The sequence below is a fragment of the Thalassophryne amazonica genome, chromosome 2 (assembly GCF_902500255.1).
Source record: "Thalassophryne amazonica chromosome 2, fThaAma1.1, whole genome shotgun sequence".
Lineage (NCBI taxonomy): Eukaryota > Metazoa > Chordata > Actinopteri > Batrachoidiformes > Batrachoididae > Thalassophryne > Thalassophryne amazonica.
The window spans coordinates 130,758,841-130,781,360 of record NC_047104.1 but is presented as its reverse complement, the minus strand read 5'-3'; the positions used below and the strand labels follow the sequence as shown (position 1 = coordinate 130,781,360).

At 42.3% G+C, this 22,520-nt stretch overlaps 1 protein-coding gene across 2 annotated transcripts in view; it reads right to left on the bottom strand.

Annotated features, from left to right (window-relative positions):
- Window positions 1–405: 405 nt before the first annotated feature.
- Window positions 406–22,520, bottom strand: part of LOC117530409 (NACHT, LRR and PYD domains-containing protein 3-like) — a 39,158-nt gene continuing 17,043 nt past the window's right edge. Inside the window, exons 7-11 of one of the 2 annotated variants that reach the window (XM_034193276.1) lie at window positions 20,611–22,405; window positions 20,343–20,516; window positions 14,526–14,699; window positions 11,510–11,556; window positions 406–1,923 (exon numbers count right to left, since the gene is read on the bottom strand). In XM_034193276.1, coding sequence (XP_034049167.1) covers window positions 1,355–1,923; window positions 11,510–11,556; window positions 14,526–14,699; window positions 20,343–20,516; window positions 20,611–22,405 — 2,759 coding nt within the window. In that variant the 3' untranslated portion in view covers window positions 406–1,354. The remainder of the gene's footprint in view (window positions 1,924–11,509; window positions 11,557–14,525; window positions 14,700–20,342; window positions 20,517–20,610; window positions 22,406–22,520) is intronic. The other variant, XM_034193284.1, reaches the window with a different exon arrangement.

Here is a 22,520-nt window from a genome sequence, read left to right as displayed (position 1 = left end):
ACACCTGAAAACATATGACTCACATTCAAGGTTGGGTAGGATTACTTTGAAATGTAATCCAAAAGTAATCAGATTACAAGTAATCCAAATGTATGTACATACATGCATGTAATCCACATGTATTCTTTCAAAGTAATCCATACCTAACCTTGCTCACATTGCACAATTGGCATGCCCCCGTTGGATACGCAAAACACAACATCCATGTTTTCTCCATGTTTCTAAAAAGCTGACATGCCTCTGTTAACATCTAAAAGCTGTCTTCTGCTGAAGAGTGAAACATGCTTTTCATGGGTTTCACATTGCAGAGGAGGATCAGAAGGTAACTGCTGCTCTGAGAATGGTTGGTCTCAATTACTGCATATTGCACCCGAGTGTCCATTTTAACCTACTTTTATATGATTACCCCAATCTGTGCGAATCAAATCTGAGTACTCACATTTTGTGGTTCACAATTTATCTCAATGTCACAGATTTTTTTAAAACATGTTTTAAAATTTCCCAACTGCTTATCATACTCTACAATGCTAATTTTCCCACACATTACACCCAATGTCAGGCCCGACTGGGTATTCAGTAGTTTTTTTTGTTTTTGCAACAAGAAGCGTAGACAATTAGGAACCAAAAATCTGCAGTGAGAGGCAGCCCTTAGAGTACTGCTGGCATCTTGCTGTGTGTTCATCTGAGAGCAGGCAGTGCATGCTTTGTGCTCCTTCTCTGATAAGAAAGGTATTACAAGCATTCAAGGAACATTATGTTGCATTAATTTTAGTTGGTGCATATGCATGCAATGACTCTGTTGTGGTGGAAAACTATAATTTTCCATTTTGTTATAATTTATTGAAGTCAGGGAACCAGTCCATCCATGAATAGCATCTATCTGCCACTGCCCAGTGAGACGTGGATATCTTCTTGCCCTTTTGTGGTTGCTGGAGTCCTGAGCACTGAGGTACTTGCATGCTGGATCATGCATAAAGAAGCAAGCACCATGGACAAAATATTGTCATAGCACATTGAGTCTTCCTTGACATTCATTTAATAAGGATAAAAACAAACAAGCAAACAAACAAAACAAAACATTGGGGTGGAATTAGTTGTTGTTCATGCTCATGGGTGGTGCTTGAGTTAGAGATTTGAAGCTGGACACTGTTCCAGCATACAACAGGAGAGAGGCAGCGTATACACTGGACAAGTTGCCAAAGAATCGCAGAGCAAACAAACAGATAACCATCCAATGTCACATTCAGAACTACTCTACAAACACAATTCATTTTTACTTTTCCAATAGCAGCGGAAAGGCATGAATGTGTGTTATTAATTGGCATGTGTTGAGTCAGATAGCCACCGACTTTTTCTATGAAGGAAGCTGAAACAGACAAACTGAGGAATGCAAAAACCCAGATTCGGTACTTCGTCCGAAAGCAAACGCTGGGTAGAGTGTGTCAGTGAATGTTGCGTGGAACGTGTGGAGGTGGATTCGTCTGTCGGAGCTGACTACAGACGGGAGACTGAAGAGGGACAAAGTCCCAGACGGATGGTCCAGATACACTCCTACTCGGCCAGCATCAGAGGGAGGCATAGATATTTCTGTTGTTGTGTTGTTGTGCAAGGCGATGTAACTTTGTCCAGAGCAGAACAGACTCCAGGACTGATCATTCCATCCTATGCAGCAGTCGTCACTTTTTCCTAGCCTGCTGATTCCTCTGTATGTCACTCCTATGTAAACCCTTCCTTTCGACTGCACCTCCCAGTAACAGCGTTGAGGCAGAGGATTTCTGCACAGCACCACCATCCAGCCATCAAACCTGTCTGGATGGTCAGGATATGGCTGCCTCTCTGTCACCACCATCACCTTTTTGTTGTCTTCAGACAGTAAGAGGTTTCTGTGTGCTGTGTTTGGATCCAGGGAAAGCTCAGTGAAATCTGTTGGATGTGACAAGACAGAGTATGAGCAGGTGTTTTTAATTTAACAGAACAATTCTCTTTCTTTCTCTCTCTCTCTCTCTCTCTCGCCCAGGTTTAATCCAGAAAGAGCTTTTTGGCAAACCCCGTAAACACTCTGCAAGCATCATATGGATGTCGCGTCGATCAAACACATCACACGCAATGATTGCCCATGTGTGTGTATTAACATGGAGCATCACTGCTCAATCTTGTTGTGTGTGCCGCCAGAAGAGGAGGTACTGCTGGCCCACCACCACCAGATGGCGCCCTGCCTGGAGTGCGGGCTTCAGGCACGAGAGGGCGCAGTCACCATGGACACAGCCGGGAGTGACAGCTGTCACTCATTATCTCACAACAGCTCTCACTCATCTGCACTTCATCTTGCCACTCCATAAAGACTGGACTTCACCTCGCTGCCGAGATATCGTCTACCTTAGGAGGTAATTTGTTCTCAGCCATTGTTTTGTCTACCACAGACAGTGTTTGCTTGTGCTATTTTTGCAGTAGGTTTTGTGAGTGCTTGCAGCTGGAGGCTGGGTTTGGACTGACATCTTCACTCCAAACCTTTGATAAGTACACATACTACTGCACGTGCCAGCTTTCTGAATGAGAGGTGGAGGTGGAGTTCCACCATTGTTGTTACTGGGTGTTCACACACCCACATCTGATTGTCTCTGCTCCTCGCCAGCAGTACCAGATCCGACACGCGGAGACGGTGGCCACCTGGGGTTTTCGGGACATGGTGGCTCCAGTATTCTCCAGGTTCGGTGGCGGAGGAAATTGTGTGGTTCAGGTTCTTCTCAGGACAGACGTCCTCTATCCTCGAGCCTGCCCACACGTCACCTTTGTTAATTGACTATTGTACACATTCTGTAATCTGCTGTGTTTGGTTGTGCTTTTCACAACAGTAAAGTGTTCATATTTGACTCTTTCATTGTCTGTTCATTTACGCCCCCTGTTGTGGGTCCGTGTCACTACACTTTCACAACAAATCTGTCCACATCATTTGTCTGTGATAATGGTTTTTATTCCAGACTCTGTCTTCTGTGACCAGTTTGAGATGTGATTTTTACAATGAACATTTGATTTTGTTTGTTTGTATGTGCACCTACATTTTAATTTTTTTAATTGACTCATTTACCTGATCCGGCCATCACCCAGCAGTACCAAATCACACCTTGTGTCAACCGTTATATAACATATACACTTAAAAATACAAATATAGAAATACATATAAACTCAGCAGGGCCCGTCAGCAAGCGCCTGGTGGTTGGGCTTGCCATGGAGCCCACCAAACAGCATTTTGGAGTATTTGGCCCTCTTGGTGTCACTGAATGGAGTCCTGTATGGGGCTCCAGTGGGGGACTCCATTGTTCTGCTGGGGGACTTCAACGCACATATGGGCAATGACAGAGACACCTGGAGAGGTGTGACTGGGAGGAATGGCCTCCCTGATCTAAACCCGAAAGGTCATTTGTTATTGGACTTCTGTGCTAGTCACGGACTGTCTATAACAAACACCATGTTCGAACATAAGGATGCTCATAAGTGTACATGGTACCAGAGCACCCTAGGCCAAAGATCGATGATCGTTTTTGTGATCGTGTCATCTGATTTGAGGCCGCATGTTCTGGACACTCGGGTGAAGACGGGCAGAGCTGTCAACTGATCACCATCTGGTGGTGAGTTGGATCAGAGGGTGGGGGAGAACTTTGGACAGACCTGGTAAGTCCAAACGGACAGTGCGGGTGAACTGGGAACAACTGGAGGAGCCCACTGTCCGACAGATCTTCAACTCACACCTCCGGCAGAGCTTCTCTAGCATCCCTGTGGAGGTTGGGGGCATTGAACCAGAATGAGCAATGTTCAAAGCTTCCATTGCTGAAGCTGCAGCAGGGAGCTGTGGTCTGAAGGTTTTAGGTGCCTCAAGGGGTGGCAACCTTCGAACACCGTGGTGGACACCGGTGGTTAGGGAAGCTGTCCGACTGAAGAAGGAGTCCATCCGGTATATGTTATCTCAGAGGACTCCAGAGGCAGTTGCAAGGTATCGACAGGCCCGAAGGGTCACAGCCTCTGCTGTGGGGGAGGCAAAGCAGCGGGTGTGGGAGGAGTTCGGAGCAGGACTTTCGGTCGGCACCAAGGTGTTTCTGGCGGACCGTGAGGCACCTCAGGAGGTGAAAACGGGGAACCATCCAAGCTGTCTACAGTAAGGATGTAATCCGGCACTGGAAGGAACACTTTGAGGAACTACTGCATCAGACCAGAGTGCCCTTTAGAGTAGGGGCAGAGCTGGAAGTTGATGGAGGATTTTCTTCAATTTCCCTGGTGGAAGTCACTGAGGTAGTCAAACAACTCCACAGTGGCAAGGCCCCGGGGGATGATGAGATCTGTCCAGAAATGCTGAAGGCTCTGGGTGTGGAGGGATTGTCTTGGATGATGTCTCTTCAACACTGTGTTGAGGTCTGGGATAGTGCCTAAGGAGTGGCAAACTGGGATGGTGGTCCCCATATTTAAAAAGGGGGACCAGGGAGTGTGTGCCAACTACAGGGGCATCGCACTACTCACCCTCCCTGGTAAAGTCTACTCCATGGTGCTGGAAAGGAGGGTCGCGCTGACAGTCGAACCTCTGATTGAAGAGGAACAATGCGGGTTCCGTCCTTGTTGTGGAACAACCGACCAGCTCTTCAGTCTCACATGGATCCTAGAGGATGCCTGGGAGTATGCCCACCCAGTCTACATGTGTTTTGTGGACTTGGAGAAGGCGTATGATCGAGTACCCCAGGAGATACTGTGGGAGGTGCTGCAGGAGTATGGAGTGAGGGGGTCCCTTCTCAGGGTCGTCCAATCTCTGTACTCGCAAAGTGAGAGCTGTGTTCGGGTGCTCGGAAGTAAGTCGGACTCGTTTCTGGTGGGGGTTGGCCTCCGCCAGGGATGTGCCTTGTTACCAATCCTGTTTGTGATATTCATGGACACAATATGGAGGCATAGTTGGGGGGAGGAGGGTTTCCGGTTTGGTGGGCTCAGGGTATCATCACTGCTTTTTGCAGATGATGTGGTCCTGTTTGCTTCATTGGCCGGTGACCTCCAACACTCACTGGATCGGTTCGCAGCCAAGTGTGAAGCGGCTGGGATGAGGATCAGCACCTCTAAATCTGAGGCCATGGTTCTCAGCAGAAAACCGAGGGATTGCCTACTACAGGTAGGGAATACGATCTTGTCCCAAGTGAAGGAGTTCAAGTACCTCGGGGTCTTGTTCACGAGTGAGGGGACAATGGAGTGTGAGATTGTCCGGACAATCGGTGCAGCGAGGGCCGTATTGCATTCGCTCTACCGTACTGTTGTGACGAAAAGGGAGCTAAGCCAAAAGGAGAAGCTCTCGATCTACTGGTCAATCTTCGTTCCTACTCTAACCTATGGTCATGAGGGCTGGGTCATGACCGAAAGAAGATAGCGGCTACAAGCGGCCAAAATGGTCTGGGGTCCCCTGCTGGAGCTGTTGCCTCCATGACATGAACCCGGAAAAGTGGTTGAAGATGAGTGAGTGTAAACTCAGCATCAACTTTGTCCTTTTAGATTACTTTATATTCAGTCTGTCTGTTCTCTAGAGGGATGTGGTATACGCAAAACAACACACGTGTGGGATGCGTCCCTTATGTTACCATTCTGTCTGGTGCATATCTGCACCAGATAGATCAACTTTAGCACAATTTGCATAGATTATAAGAAGGCTTATCATCCCCTGCAGGCCATGCCAGAACAAGAGATACGTACTCCTGCTCCGTCTGTGCATCCACTCTTGCCTGTTCATCATGTTCTTTTAACACCTTATAAATGCAAATGCCTTATCCAGTTCATTCCAAAATTGATATGCATGCATTATGTTTCCTCACACAATGAACTTTATGACCATCTATCAGTCATACGTTTTACAAATGAGCCACTTCAAATACGGTGGATTCTGCCTAGACATTATCTAACTGTTGGAACCACTGTCCCATTTATTCCAAAATTTCTATTCATAATCACACACTAGGTTTCCCCACCATAAGAACCTTTGGGCCATATAGCACCACACACTGTCTGTGCATGTGTGGTCTTTTCTGTTGTACTAGTGTAAAGCCACCATGACACGTGCATGAATTTGATCCATTCACTAGCACACAATCTTGCGTGCCAAAGAATACACTCATAAAGTGCACATAAACTGTGGAAGACTGTGTGCCAGTGCGCAAATAAAATTTTGTAATGTTAAAAACGAGTTCAGTTTACACACAGTTTACGACGGGTTTATTCACTGGCACACAGGATTGCCTGCCAGTGTGGGGATCAAATTCGTATCAAGGTGGGTTAAGTTATACACAAATGCTTCAGTTACTCCCAAAGGGGAAAGTTCAGTCATGTGGTGTCTTATGTTTTTCTGTCCCATGCATGATTAAGGAATGTTTGGCACTAAACCAGGTCAGCAAGACACTAAAAGAGTTCATGAACAACTAGATGTGGTGGTGGAAAATGACATTGGAAACCAACATCATCAAATGTGGTATACTAAGGTGATGCACTGTCCCCACTGTTGTTCTGCATCAACTGGTCCACCATAAGTCAGATCACTGTAAAGAGTGGGTATGAGTACAGGTTTACAAAGGACAGGCTTGTGTGAGGTTGAAACTGAAGGCTCTATTGCAAGCAAAGAGCTCTCAGAAAACCTGATTTATGAACTGGGTATACGCCTAAATTGTGCATAAATTGTGTGTACGAACATTTCTACACAAAGTGTGGAATTTATTGACTTTGACTTAGGAATGGGTGTAAATGTATGTGCAGTTGTGACAATCCATACACAATGTGTCTAGTGGTAGAAGAGTTAAAGTGGTAGAAGAGTTAAACTGCAACTAGAAACACTGCTGATGTCACATCATGCAACCTCATCCATATACATTCTTTGTTTCCTCGAAGTACACAGTTTGTATATTGATTTGGAATCAGATGTGTAGCCTCACTGGTGTCAAAATGTACAAAAGACACCTGTGTGAACTAAACAGCAGCTTTAGACTATCAACAAGCACATTGATGTCTGCGTGATACTACAAGCCAGAAGGTAAATAGCTTCTCTCCTGCAATTTTATATTAAAAATGGATCCACATTATTTTTGTTGCTGAAATTTCTTTAGGAGAGATTTTATCTTAATAAAGTGCGAGGGTGGTGACAAAGTGGTTTGTGTGTTTGGTCAGTGTGGAAGGTTCCTGGTTCGAACTACACCCCTGCCACATTTCTCCATGTAATGTGGAGTTGCGTCAGGAAGGGCATCTGGCGTAAAACCTGCGCCAAATCAACATGCAGATCCAATTTGGCAACTCTGAATAAAAAGAAGGGAGAAGCCGAAGGGCTCGGGACAACACAGGAGTGCAAAGGATTCTGTGAAGATAAATAATTGTCTACTTATACAGTTCATTGGAAAGTTTTATGGTGGTTTTTGCAGCAAAATTTGTACAGCTTCTTAAAATTAGGGCCATAAGATGTTCTGATATGCAATTTCAGGTATAACATGGCACAATGAGGGAATGGCTATTATAAATGGTGGGTTCAAAACTGCTGGTGGATGGGTCCTCGCCACCCAGGGGCACATTTATTTTATTTTTATATTTTGTTTCACTGCTGTGATGGCACACAAGCACATCGAGCTCTGATTCACAAAAGTTGATTTTCTTTACTCGATCTGTTATTCCAGTGAGGAACACAAGCAACAAACAGGTGTTTTGTTACCATATATGGTTAATCTAGGGCATTTCTGAATGCAAGTGCCATGAACACTCACAAACGTGCTTTAGTAGATGTGGGATTTATCAACAGCTGATACTTACTGATGTCTGCACACAGTAAATTTTACAGAGTAAAATTTACTCTGCTGGGATAACATTTGGTCCCAGTCCAAATAGAGTTAAATATACTCTATCACAGTGCTACAATCCCAATGAAGTTGGGACATTGTGTAAAATGTAAATAAAAACAGAATCAGATTTGAAAATCCTCTTAAATCTATATTCAATTGAATACACCACAAAGACAAGATTTTTAATGGTCAAACTGATAGACATTGTTTTTGTGTAAATATTTGCTCATTTTGAAATGGATGCCTGCAACACATTTCAAAAAAGTTGGGACGGGCAACAAAAGACTGGGAAAGTTGATGAATGCTCAAAGAACACCTAATTGAAAACAGGTGAGTGTCATGATTGGGTATAAAAGGAGCATTCACAAAAGGCTCAGCCATTCACAAGCAAAGATGCGGCGAGGATTACCAACTTGTGAACAACTGCATGAAAAAGTAGTCCAACAGTTTATAAACAATGTTTCTCAATGTTCAATTGCAAGGAATTTAGGAATTGTTGTGAAAGTGTAGGAACACGGACCCACAACAGGGGGGCGCAAATGAACGGACAATGGAGGAAGTCAAATAACAACACTTTACTGTTGTGAATAAGCACAACAAACACAGCAGATTACAATAGTAGACAAAGAAGTCAATTCACAAAATGTGTCACGTGGGCAGGCTCGAAGATAAGAGACGTCTGTCCAAAACAGAACCGGAACCACACGATTTCCTCTGCCACCGAGCCCCGGGAATACTGGAGCCACCAAGTCCCGAACTCCCAGGTGGCCACTGCCTCCGCTTGTCGGATCTGGTACTGCTGGCGAGGAACAAAAACCAGCAACACGTATGGTGGGAAAACCACCTCCACCTCTCGTCGGAAGAAATGTCTGCTATCCAACGCACAATGTAACAAAGTATTAATGTCAGGAAGACAACACAGTCGGCTGAGTACTTTACCTCCTTGGTAGAGCGATATCTCGGCAAAGAGGTGGAGATGTCGTCTTGCTGATATACCACTGAAGATCAGATGATTGGTGACAGCTGTCGTAGGTGATAAGTGACAGCTGTCACCCCGGCTGCTCCTGTGAGGCAGCAGCGCCCTCTGGTGCCTGGAGCCCGCACTCCAGGCAGGGCGCCCTCTGGTGGTGGTGGGCCAGTAGTACCTCCTCTTCAGCGGCCCACACAACAGGAATTCCATCATCTACAGTCTGTAATATTATCAGAAGATTCAGAGAATCTGGAGAAGTTTCTACACATAAGCAGCAAGGCTGAAAACCAACATTGAATGCCCGTGACCTTTGATTGCTCAGGCGGCACTGCATTAAAAACTGACATCATTGTGTAAAGGATCTTACCGCATGGGCTCAGGAACACTTAAGGAAACCATTGTCAGTTAACAGAGTTCGTCACTACATCTACAAGTGCAAGTTAAAACTCTACCATGCAAAGCAAAAGCCATACATCAACAACATCCAGAAATGCTGTCGCCTTCTCTGGGCCCGAGCTCATTTGAAATGGACAGATGTAAAGTGGAAAAGGGTGCTGTGGTCTGATGAGTCCACACTTCAAATTGTTTTTGGAAATCATCAACGTTGTGTGCTCCGAACAAAAGAGAAAACAGACCGTCCAGATTGTTACCAGCGGAAAGTTCAAAAGCCAGCATCCATGATGGTATGGGGGTGTGTTAGTGCCCATGGCATGGGCAACTTACACATCTGTGATGGCACCATCAATGCTGAAAGGTACATCCAGGTTTTGGAGCAACACATGCTGCCATCCAAGCAATGTCTTTTTCAGGGACATCCCTGCTTATTTTAGCAAGACAATGCCAAGCCACATTCTGCACGTGTTACAACAGCGTGGCTTTGTAGTAAAAGAGTGCGGGTACTAGACTGGCCTGCCTGCAGTCCAGACCTGTAGCCCATTGAAAATGTGTGGTGCATTGTGAAGAGCAAAATATGACAACTGAGACCCTCGAACAAATGAAGTCATACATCAAGCAAGAATGGGAAAGAATTCCACCTACAAAGTTTCAACAATTAGTGTCCTCAATTTCCAAACGCTTATTGAGTGTTGTTAGAAGGAAAGGTGATGTAACACAGTGGTAAACATACCACTGTCCCAGCTTTTTGAAATGTATTGCATGCATCCATTTCAAAATGAGGCATCCATTTCAAAATGAGCAAATATTTGCACAAAAACAATAAAGTCTATCAGTTTGAACATTAAATATCTTGTCTTTGTGCTGTATTCAACTGAATGAGTGACAGTCTATTGGCACTTTAGCAGTAGTAGTAGTAGTTAAGGGTGGAGACACTTTGTGCTGCATCATCTTCTCCAAATGTGCTACAAGGTTGGTGTCATACTTTTCTATTCTCTTCATTTTCCTTTTAATTTTTTACCTCTTCATTTTTGCAAGTAACACTAGCCATAGCATAGTAGTAGTACTAGTAGTAGCAGTAGTGTTAACAGCAGCTGTCTGTTTGTAAAGCAGCTTTAGTCACACCCTAACAGTTCTCTGGAATCCAGGATAGGTGGGAGGTGATAGCTTTGTTGATGAAGATGAAGTTTTCATTTCAGTCTCTGAATCAAACCTGTCCTGAGGAAGTTAATCAGTTTGTATAATTCTGTAGAGAGGAAAAGAATAAATGTAATGACAGGCTAGATTGGGACTTTTCAAAATAATCAGGTGAACAAGGAACCAGACAGAGGGAGCATGTCAGTATACAAGTCTGAGTATGTAATAGGAGTTATTCTTCAGGGTGATCAACGGCTCAGCAGACAGAAGACAAAGACAAGTGAGTTCAAAAGAGGGTCACACCTTGCCTGCCTTGAGAAACAGGTCTCTCAAGGCAGGCAAGGTGTATCATCAGAGCAGTTAGACATAAATTCCGTTGCTGGAAGGTTCAAAGGTTTACTAAGTTATGGCATCAGCCTCACGTCAGAGAGAACCTTTTTTGCTGAACATTGGTTAGAAGGCATAAGATGCAGGTCTACAGAGAAACAGACACTTTTAATGAGTTAAGACCTGGAGACAGAGAACTAGTAGAAAACCTACAACTTCATGTCCAATGCATGGATTTTAGAATGATTGGCGCTTTACAAGGCCAGTCATGATCACCTGACCAGAATCTTACCTCCAACTCAGTTTACATTTGATTTTACATCTCACTGTCCAGTGGGAGGTCCAAGTACTTGAATCTGTCCTGCATGTGTGATATCCCTCCTTCTGTAGCTGGGCCCCTTCAGTCTTGATTGCCTTTACTCTCTTTGAAACCATTTGGCTGTAAAATCTAAAGAGCTTGTCAGTCACAGAGCTCTGTGTGAGTTTAACTGGGGAGCTTTCAGAAAACTGAAGAATGAAAGTGACTTCTTGTAACTGGACAGCAGCAGTCATGTGGCTTTTTTCAATTGCTGAAATGAAACAACTGTATTTATATTTTTCACATCTGTGACTTCTGGAATGATGTCAAAATGGTTTTTCTGTCTATTTTAGCTGAGTGCTGCTTGTGGCACTCATGAAAAATAATCTCCTGGTCTGTGCCCTAGAGGGGTGCAGCAGACACAATGTGAGACACGTCTGGGACATTTCCCTCATGCAGGGGGGTGTGCAAGGTGTAATCTGTCTTCACATCTGATGCAGTGTGCTTCAAGCTTAAGTCATCATTCAGCTCATTAAGATAGGTGTAACTTACACCGGAGGGGTACTGGGTTCAAACACCACTTTCCACAATGGTCGGTCCTGTACAAGACAGAAATGTTACTGACAGACAACGATACTGTCACCCCCAAAACTACTGCAATGACAGTGCAAAGTCTTGTGTTTTTGCTATACACTAAGTGTGGTATTGGAGTGCTGGAGTTGGACATCAAATATGAGAAGGGAGGTTAGAATTTCAGCTTTTATCATATTTCCTCTTATTTAAAGTTATAGTTATGGAAATTGACAAAGAGTATAACACTTTTTTACACAGACTGGCAAAGTTTTCAGTGAGCCTCAAAGTAAAAAAAAAAAAAGAAAATTGAACATTTAGCTTCATATGAATTGCTTGTAATAGTTAAATTAAATTCAGTTCTGTTTAATTTAATTACCAAATTCTGTGGGGTCTAGGTCACACCAGAGTATCTCACCTGTTAAAAAATTCATCTTGAAGATGCAAATATATATATATATATATATATATATATATATATATATATATATATATATATATATATATAAAGTTGCACAAGAGAATATGTCGCATTGGAATATAAATCTCACTGGAATATAAGTCGCACCCTTTTTCTGTATCATCAGCTCTTTTATTTGGATTTTTTTTTTTTACATTATTGTAGTGTAGTTTCCTGAATCCCTGCCCTGTGGAGGTCATTAATAATATATATTTTTTTACTCATAATATCGTAATTGCCAGTTATTGTTTTTTCCTTGCTCAACCCATTCAGTGTGTTTGCTCATTACATCACTGGCTTCTTTATTTTCCACAGCTTTACAAATTGTTGTACTGGCTACATCCAGTGTTTGGAGTCATTGTGCACTGCCTCCAGTTGGATTTCTCTCTTGTTTTAATGAGCTTTGAAAGTTGATGTGCTACAGACAGCTCTTTGCTCTTATGTTTTTTATCTTCTTTTATTAACCCTCTGGGGTCCCTTGATGCACCGGCACATCCACCTCTGTTTTTTTTTATTATCATATTTCAATTTATAGATTAGCAGCGGAACGTAACAGAGATTTCACTCTACCACTTCCCAAAACTACAGAATGTCACCTCTTGTTTCAATTCCCGCTGTAGACAGTCTTTGAATCACAGCCAATTCTAGAGCCTGTAGAAGGTCAAATTCACTGTGATTCACACTCATAAAGACTAAAAGAATGGTCCTGTCAGCCTGAAAATACATAAAAAATTTTATTTAGTCCTGTAGACAAATCAAATGGACACTTTTCATCACTGAAGGATATTTATAGATATTTCTGGTTAGAGTAAAGACAGAACATACCCAGCTAGAACTCCTGAGTGATTTTATTAAGATATTATTATTAAGATTTCTTATTATTAAAATTTTTAATGTGACTCTTCTACTGACAGTTCCCAGTGGTTGGAGCTGCTGCCATGCACCGCACAATTTTTTTTTTACCTTTGTAGCCTAAAGGCTGGACTATTGTAATTCATTATTATCAGGTTGTCCTAAAAGTTCCCTAAAAAGCCTTCAGTTAATTCAAAATGCTGCAGCTAGAGTACTGACGGGGACTATAAGGAGAAAGCATATCTCACCCATATTGGCCTCTCTTCATTGGCTTCCTGTTAATTCTAGAATAGAATTTAAAATTCTTCTTCTTACTTATAAGGTTTTGAATAATCAGGTCCCATCTTATCTTAGGGACCTCGTAGTACCATATCACCCCAATAGAGCGCTTCGCTCTCAGACTGCAGGCTTACTTGTAGTTCCTAGGGTTTGTAAGAGTAGAATGGGAGGCAGAGCCTTCAGCTTTCAGGCTCCTCTCCTGTGGAACCAGCTCCCAATTCAGATCAGGGAGACAGACACCCTCTCTACTTTTAAGATTAGGCTTAAAACTTTCCTTTTTGCTAAAGCTTATAGTTAGGGCTGGATCAGGTGACCCTGAACCATCCCTTAGTTATGCTGCTATAGACGTAGACTGCTGGGGGGTTCCCATGATGCACTGTTTCTTTCTCTTTTTGCTCTGTATGCACCACTCTGCATTTAATCATTAGTGATCGATCTCTGCTCCCCTCCACAGCATGTCTTTTTCCTGGTTCTCTCCCTCAGCCCCAACCAGTCCCAGCAGAAGACTGCCCCTCCCTGAGCCTGGTTCTGCTGGAGGTTTCTTCCTGTTAAAAGGGAGTTTTTCCTTCCCACTGTAGCCAAGTGCTTGCTCACAGGGGGTCGTTTTGACCGTTGGGGTTTTACATAATTATTGTATGACCTTGCCTTACAATATAAAGCGCCTTGGGGCGACTGTTTGTTGTGATTTGGCGCTATATAAAAAAATTGATTGATTGATTGATTAAAGAGTTTGGCAAACCCATTTGAGCACCAAAACAGTTCATCCACATGAATAAAGGTATATTTTCATAAAGGATTTGAAAAATTTTGTAAAAAAAAAAAGTTTAATTTTTTCAGGTTTAGAGAAAAATTATTTCTATATACAATGTTTTAGACAAATATAGCTGAGATTCCTCTGCACATTTTGATATGAAACACATGGTAATTATACCATTAGCATTTGGTAAATGCAAAATGACAGACAATGGCATTCTCAAAAATGAAACTACACATTTTCATTTTGCACATTTATTATACACTGAGCTACAATTTTAATTATATATTACACTAATTTTGTGTGGCATCAGTGAATTGCAGGCTTGATGCCACTATAGCAAGCAAGAGTTATGGAACCATAATAATGTGTTATTAAACTTAAAATTGAGCTGTTCCAACATTTTTCTGCTCACGCGAATCTTGGCCATGTTCTCTGCTGTTTAACATGTCCAGATGAAATTACCAGAAAATTAATGCTGATAATCAAAACTGTCCTCATGGTCTGTCTCTGATCTGAGACAAAAATGTCTTCGGTGTACAGCAAAAACATATCAGCTGGTCTTGCTGTTCCAGTGCTCACAGAGTGGAGTGTAAATAAATAAAGATACATCTACATGTACATACCATGTAAAGTTACTATATGTATTGTACCTGAGAATGTCCAGTTTGTAGTGTGGATCTTCCCGGAGAGCAGACAGCAGCTTCTCTCCTTCTTCTCCTGGGTGATTGTATGTCAGGTCCAGCTCTCTCAAGTGGCCAGGATTAGACTTCAGAGCAATAGCCAATGAATCACAGCTGTCCTTTGTAACCAGACAGCTGGATAAACTACACAACACACACACACACCCCTTTATGTTTGATCTAAAGCTGCATTAATATATGCACATTTATACATGTCACAAAATGCAGTATTATTATATCAGATATTTTCATGGATAAGATGTTGAGAAATAATTGCCTATGTGCCCATTTCCACCTGGCATTAAAATGTGTCTCCAGCAGCCACTTTGAAATCTGATTACGATCTTATGTCAAACTCAAGTCACACCTCCGCTGGTTTGGGTCGGGTCAAAATAAATTTAAAGAAAAAGATGGCTGCTGTGCTATTGTGCTTTTTGATTTATAAAACCTGGGAAGAAACAGTCTTCAACAGCTGGAACGCTAGGCAGAAGATTATGCTGTGTGGTCCAGACCACAATCTGGATGATGGAACTGGGTCACTGCTGTTTATTGATGATGTGACAACTGAAGCAAGTAGGATATGAATTCTGAAGCATGCAGGGCAATCCCATCTGCTCAGATTCAGTCAAATGCTACAAGACTCTGGGGGCCAGAGCAGGCGACATCGAAGGACATTTGAAATTGCTGGCTAAGGCTAAGCGTAAATTTGGTAAGATTGTAATTCACGTCGGCAGTAATGACACTCGGTTACGCCAATCGGAGGTCACTAAAATTAACATTAAATCGGTGTGTAACTTTGCAAAAACAATGTCGGACTCTGTTGTTTTCTCTGGGCCCCTCCCCAATCGGACCGGGAGTGACATGTTTAGCCGCATGTTCTCCTTGAATTGCTGGCTGTCTGAGTGGTGTCCAAAAAATGAGGTGGGCTTCATTGATAATTGGCAAAGCTTCTGGGGAAAACCTGGTCTTGTTAGGAGAGACGGCATCCATCCCACTTTAGAGGGAGCAGCTCTCATTTCTAGAAATCTGGCCAATTTTTTTGGATCCTCCAAACTGTGACTGTCTAGCGTTGGGACCAGGAGGCAGAGCTGTGGTCTTATACACCTCTCTGCAGCTTCTCTCCCCCTGCCATCCCCTTATTACCCCATCCCCGTAGAGACGGTGCCTGCTCCCAGACCACCAATAACTAGCAAAAATCTATTTAAGCATAAAAATTCAAAAAGAAAAATAATATAGCACCTTCAATTGCACCACAGACTAAAACAGTTAAATGTGGTCTATTAACATTAGGTCTCTTTCTTCTAAGTCCCTGTTGGTAAATGATATAATAATTGATCAACGTATTGATTTATTCTGCCTAACAGAAACTTGGTTACAGCAGGATGAATATGTTAGTTTAAATGAGTCAACACCCCAGAGTCACACTAACTGTCAGAATGCTCGTAGCACGGGCCGGGGCGGAGGATTAGCAGCAATCTTCCATTCCAGCTTATTAATTAATCAAAAACCTAGACAGAGCTTTAATTCATTTGAAAGCTTGTCTCTTAGTCTTGTCCATCCAAATTGGAAGTCCCAAAAAACAGTTTTATTTGTTATTATCTATCGTCCACCTGCTCGTTACTGTGAGTTTCTCTGTGAATTTTCAGACCTTTTGTCTGACTTAGTGCTTAGCTCAGATAAGATAATTATAGTGGGCGATTTTAACATCCACACAGATGCTGAGAATGACAGCCTCAACACTGCATTTAATCTATTATTAGACTCTATCGGCTTTGCTCAAAAAGTAAATGAGTCCACCCACCACTTTAATCATATTTTAGATCTTGTTCTGACTTATGGTATGGAAATAGAAGACTTAACAGTATTCCCTGAAAACTCCCTTCTGTCTGATCATTTTTTAATAACATTTACATTTACCCTGATGGACTACCCTGCAGTGGGGAATAAGTTTCATTACACTAGAAGTCTTTCAGAAAGCGCTGTAACTAGGTTTAAGGATATGATTCCTTTTTTATGTTCTCTAATGTCATATACCAACACAGTGCAGAGTAGCTACCTAAACTCTGTAAGGGAGCTAGAGTATCTCGTCAATAGTTTTACATCCTCATTGAAGACAACTTTGGATGCTGTAGCTCCTCTGAAAAAGAGAGCTTTAAATCAGAAGTGTCTGACTCCGTGGTATAACTCACAAACTCGTAGCTTAAAGCAGATAACCCGTAAGTTGGAGAGGAAATGGCGTCTCACTAATTTAGAAGATCTTCACTTAGCCTGGAAAAAGAGTTTGTTGCTCTATAAGAAAGCCCTCCGTGAAGCTAGGACATCTTTCTACTCATCACTAATTGAAGAAAATAAGAACAACCCCAGGTTTCTTTTCAGCACTGTAGCCAGGCTGACAAAGAGTCAGAGCTCTATTGAGCTGAGTATTCCATTAACTTTAACTAGTGATGACTTCATGACTTTCTTTGCTAACAAAATTTTGACTATTAGAGAAAAAATTACTCATAACCATCCCAAAGATGTATCGTTATCTTTGGCTGCTTTCAGTGATGCCGGTAATTGGTTAGACTCTTTCTCTCCGATTGTTCTGCCTGAGTTATTTTCATTAGTTACTTCATCCAAACCATCAACATGCTTATTAGACCCCATTCCTGCCAGGCTGCTCAAGGAAGTCCTACCATTATTTAATGCTTCAATCTTAAATATGATCAATCTATCTTTGTTAGTTGGTTATGTACCACAGGCCTTTAAGGTGGCAGTAATTAAACCATTACTTAAAAAGCCATCACTTGACCCAGCTATCTTAGCTAATTATAGGCCAATCTCCAACCTTCCTTTCTCTCAAAGATTCTTGAGAGGGTAGTTGTAAAACAGCTAACTGATCACCTGCAGAGGAATGGTCTATTTGAAGAGTTTCAGTCAGGTTTTAGAATTCATCATAGTACAGAAACAGCATTAGTGAAGGTTACAAATGATCTTCTTATGGCTTCGGACAGTGGACTTATCTCTGTGCTTGTTCTGTTGGACCTCAGTGCTGCTTTTGATACTGTTGACCATAAAATTTTATTACAGAGATTAGAGCATGTCATAGGTATTAAAGGCACTGCGCTGCGGTGGTTTGAATCATATTTGTCTAATAGATTACAGTTTGTTCATGTAAATGGGGAATCTTCTTCACAGACTAAGTTAATTATGGAGTTCCACAAGGTTCTGTGCTAGGACCAATTTTATTCACTTTATACATGCTTCCCTTGGCAGTAGTATTAGACGGTATTGCTTAAATTTTCATTGTTACGCAGATGATACCCAGCTTTATCTATCCATGAAGCCAGAGGATACACACCAATTAGCTAAACTGCAGGATTGTCTTACAGACATAAAGACATGGATGACCTCTAATTTCCTGCTTTTAAACTCAGATAAAACTGAAGTTATTGTACTTGGCCCACAAATCTTAGAAGCATGGTGTCTAACCAGATCGTTACTCTGGATGGCATTTCCCTGATCTCTAGTATACTGTGAGAAATCTTGGAGTTATTTTTGATCAGGATATGTCATTCAAAGCGCATATTAAACAAATATGTAGGACTGCCTTTTTGCATTTACGCAATATCTCTAAAATCAGAAAGGTCTTGTCTCAGAGTGATGCTGAAAAACTAATTCATGCATTTATTTCCTCTAGGCTGGACTATTGTAATTCATTATTATCAGGTTGTCCTAAAAGTTCCCTAAAAAGCCTCAGTTGGTTCAGAATGCTGCAGCTAGAGTACTGACGGGGACTAGCAGGAGAGAGCATATCTCACCCGTGTTGGCCTCTCTTCATTGGCTTCCTGTTAATTCTAGAATAGAATTTAAAATTCTTCTTCTTACTTATAAGGTTTTGAATAATCAGGTCCCATCTTATCTTAGGGACCTCGTAGTACCATATTACCCCATTAGAGCGCTTCACTCTCAGACTGCGGGCTTACTTGTGGTTCCTAGGGTTTGTAAGAGTAGAATGGGAGGCAGAGCCTTCAGCTTTCAGGCTCCTCTCCTGTGGAACCAGCTCCCAATTCAGATTAGGGAGACAGATACCCTCTCTACTTTTAAGATTAGGCTTAAAACTTTCCTTTTCGCTAAGGCTTATAGTTAGGGCTGGATCGGGTGACCCTGGACCATCCCTTGGTTATGTTGCTTTAGACGTAGACTGTGGGGGGTTCCCATGATGCACTGTTTCTTTCTTTTTTTGCTCCGTATGCATCACTCTGCATTTAATCATTAGTGATCGATCTCTGCCCCCCTTCTCGGCATGTCTTTTTCCTGGTTCTTTCCCTCAGCCCCACCAGTCTCAGCAGAAGACTGCCCCTCCCTGAGCCTGGTTCTGCTGGAGGTTTCTTCCTGTTAAAAGGGAGTTTTTTCCTTCCCACTGTGGCCAAGTGCTTGCTCATAGGGGGTCGTTTTGACCGTTGGGGTTTTTCATGGTTATTGTATGGCCTTGCCTTGCAATATGGAGCGCCTTGGGGCAACTGTTTGTTGTGATTTGGCGCTATATAAGAAAAAAAGTTGAAAGTTGAGTTGAAGACTGAGAGGACAGTGCTTCACAGTGTAGCTTGGTCATGATCCAAGCGTAATGCCAAAACAATCAAGAGCTTCTCAAGGCAAAGAAGTTGAATATTCTTCAATAGCCTAGACAGTCACCTGACCTCAACCCAACAGAGGAGGTGTTAACATCCCAAAACGTGAATCAGCTGCAAATCGTGAATTATCTGCAAACTGTTTATTGCAAAACATGAAAACTGAAAAAATATCTCCGGAAACGTGAACGCAGGTCTCACAAAGCGTGAATATTATTCATGATATATACATGTATTTTTCAGTTTAAGCAGTTGACAGATTTCAGTTTACGGATCAGTTACTTCAGGAAATCTTGATTGCAAACCCTATCACTGCAAAAATGTTTTTGTTTTTTTTTGTTAGTTTTTGTGGGGTGGGCGGGGGTCACTACAGTCAGTGAGGCGGGGCAGCGAGCACTGAGCAGGCTTTCGCTTCTGGTGTGATGCGCGTGGCCACACTGGGCGTGACCTGCTCTGCTCCGGGGACAGTGGCAGGTGGGGAGTTTGACTGAGGCGGTACACCTGTCAAACAGTAAAGCAGGTGTCAAACTCAGGGACGACAGAAGCCTGTTCTGGACACTTTAGAAAGATATTCACAGATTTGAAGTTCAAGGCTTAGTAAATCTTAAGAGAAACATACAACACTAGTTTCTAGCCTCAGGAAGGTAAACAACGAAGCTACAAAACTTATTTTTATCCATATGAACCTTCCTCTGAGCTGGAAAAATAACACTAATCTGACCGAGCAGGTGGCTGAGAAACGGGAGCGTAGGGACCGTCTACAAAGTGCAAAAATGAAAAAAGACACCATAAAAATATTTAATAAATTCAGGTGTGGTGTCATCAAATTCACTGAACACATCAATGGTCTCCTGCTGGTTATACTACAGCACTCGATTTGGAATAATGCCTTTTTGAAAAATTTAAGGGAATTTTTCATTGTTTAAATTGACACATAAAGACTGAAAGCTCATAAAAATGAAATAAAATAAAATGCTTAGCAAAACAGAAGTTTTTTGAAAACTAGTATTCAACATTTAGCCATAAGCTACGAATACATGTTGCTTCATATTTGGTAAATCTTGACTATGTTACAATCTGCAGGCTTTAATGTTTAAACCAAGGGGTAGGTGGATGTGGGCGTTGATTTTTTTTTATTCCCTAATGGTCATCTTGCATTATGTTTTGCCAAACTGACCTGAGAATCTCGAGTCTACATTGTGGACTCCCCAGTCCAGCACACAGCAGCTTCACCCCCTTGTCCTCTAGGTCGTTGTTACTCAGGTCCAACTGTGTCAAACTGGAGTCTTTAGACATGAAAATTGAGCCTATAGTGCTACAGCTCATCTGTGACAGGTTACAGCCACTCAGCCTAAAGAAAATAAAGTGACACAATACATTTAAAATACTTCAAAAGATTGATTACATTTTACATATTTGTGGTATTTACTAATATGGACACATACAGAGCTCGTTTGGAGGCTTTGACCACTGACGACAGCTGCAAAAGACCTTCCTCTGAAGCTGAGAACATCTTCAGATCAAACACATCCAGTTCCTTTTGTGATGACAGTAAGATGAAGACGAGTGCACACCACTGAGCAGGAGCAAGTTTGTTTTTGGAGATATCTCCGGATCTGAGGTACTGTTGGATCTCATACTCAAGAGAATGGTCATGGAGTTCATTCAGACAGTGGAACAGATTGATGGTTCTCTCTGCACATGGATTTTGCCTGATCTTCTCCTTGATGTACTGCACTACCTTCTCTCTGGTCGGTGGTTTACCTCTTGTCTTTTTGAGAAGACCACATAGGGGAGTCTGATTGGTGTCCAGTGAAAGACCAAGGAGGAAGCGGACAAACAAATCAAGGTGTCCATTTGGACTCTGTAGAGCTTTGTCCACTGCCCTCTGGTAGATGTTTTTAACTTTAAAATCCACACGTGAAATCTTCATCTGTGGTGAGAGGAGTTGTTTTTCTCTCAGAAGATCCACTCCAGTGTTGATAAATGTTAGAAAGACATAGAGTGCAGCCAGAAACTCCTGAATGCTCAGATGGACAAAGCAAAAGACCTTATTCAGATACAGGCCCCGCTCTTCTTTGAAGATCTGTGTGAAGAGTCCTGAGTAAACAGAGGCTGTTTTTATGTCAATGCCACACTCCATCAGGTCTGATTCATAGAAGATCAGGTTTCCATTCTCCAACTGCTCAAAAGCCAGCTTTCCCAGAGCACCAATCATCTTCATGTTCTCTGTGTTCCACAGACGATCTGTCTCAGCTCTTCCATAATACTTCACATTTCTTTTTGTCTGAACCACCAGAAAGTGGATGTACATCTCAGTTAAGGACTTGGGCAAGTCTGCTTTCTCACTGGTTTTCAGCACGTGATCCAAAACCTTGGCAGTGACCCAGCAGAAGACGGGGATGTGACACATGATGTGGAGACTTCGTGACATCTTGATGTGAGAAATGATTCTGCTCGCTGTCTCTTCATTTCTGAAGTATTTCCTGAAGTATTCCTCCTTTTGTGGATCAGTGAACCCTCTAACTTCTGTTATCACGTCAATGCACTCAGGAGGTATCTGACTGGCTGCTGCAGGCCGTGTGGTTATCCAGAGCTGACCAGAAGGAAGCAGTTTCCCCCTGATGAGGTTTGTTAGCAGCACATCCAATGAGGTCGACTCCGTAACATCAGTCAGGATCTTGTGATTCTGGAAGTCCAAACGAAGTCTGCATTCATCCAACCCGTCCAAAATAAACACAACCTGGAACTCTTCAAAAGTGCAGATTCCTGCTTCTTTTGTTTCGGTAAAGAAGTGATGGAGCAGTTCCACCAGACTGTATGTTTTCTCTTTGAGCAAATTCAGCTCTCGGAAAGTAAAAGGAAACACAAAGTGTATGTTGTGGTTGGTTTTGTTTTCTGCCCAGTCCAGTGTGTATTTCTGTGTTAAGACTGTTTTTCCAACACCGGCCACCCCCTGTGTCAGCACCGTCCTGACAGACTGATTTTGTCCAAATTTAAATATATCATGACATCTAATTGTTGTTTCTGGTTTGTCATGTTTCCAGGATGCAGCTTGTATTGTTCTGACCTCATGTTGATCATTGACCTTTCTGCTCTCTCCTTCTGTAATGTGGAGCTCTGTGTAGATCTGATCCATGGATGTTGGCTTTCCTGGTTTGGCAATCCCCTCAAAAATACGCTGGAACCTCTCCTTCAGATTAGACTTTAATTTGTGTTGGCAAATAGCAGAAAAAGTCTCTAAAAACACAGAAAATATCAGTTGGTAAAAATTGTTCTGCATTTGTTAAATGTGATCATCTCCTGACAAGTGCAAAAATTGCTAAACTGTGTGGAACACTTCCAGATTCCATTT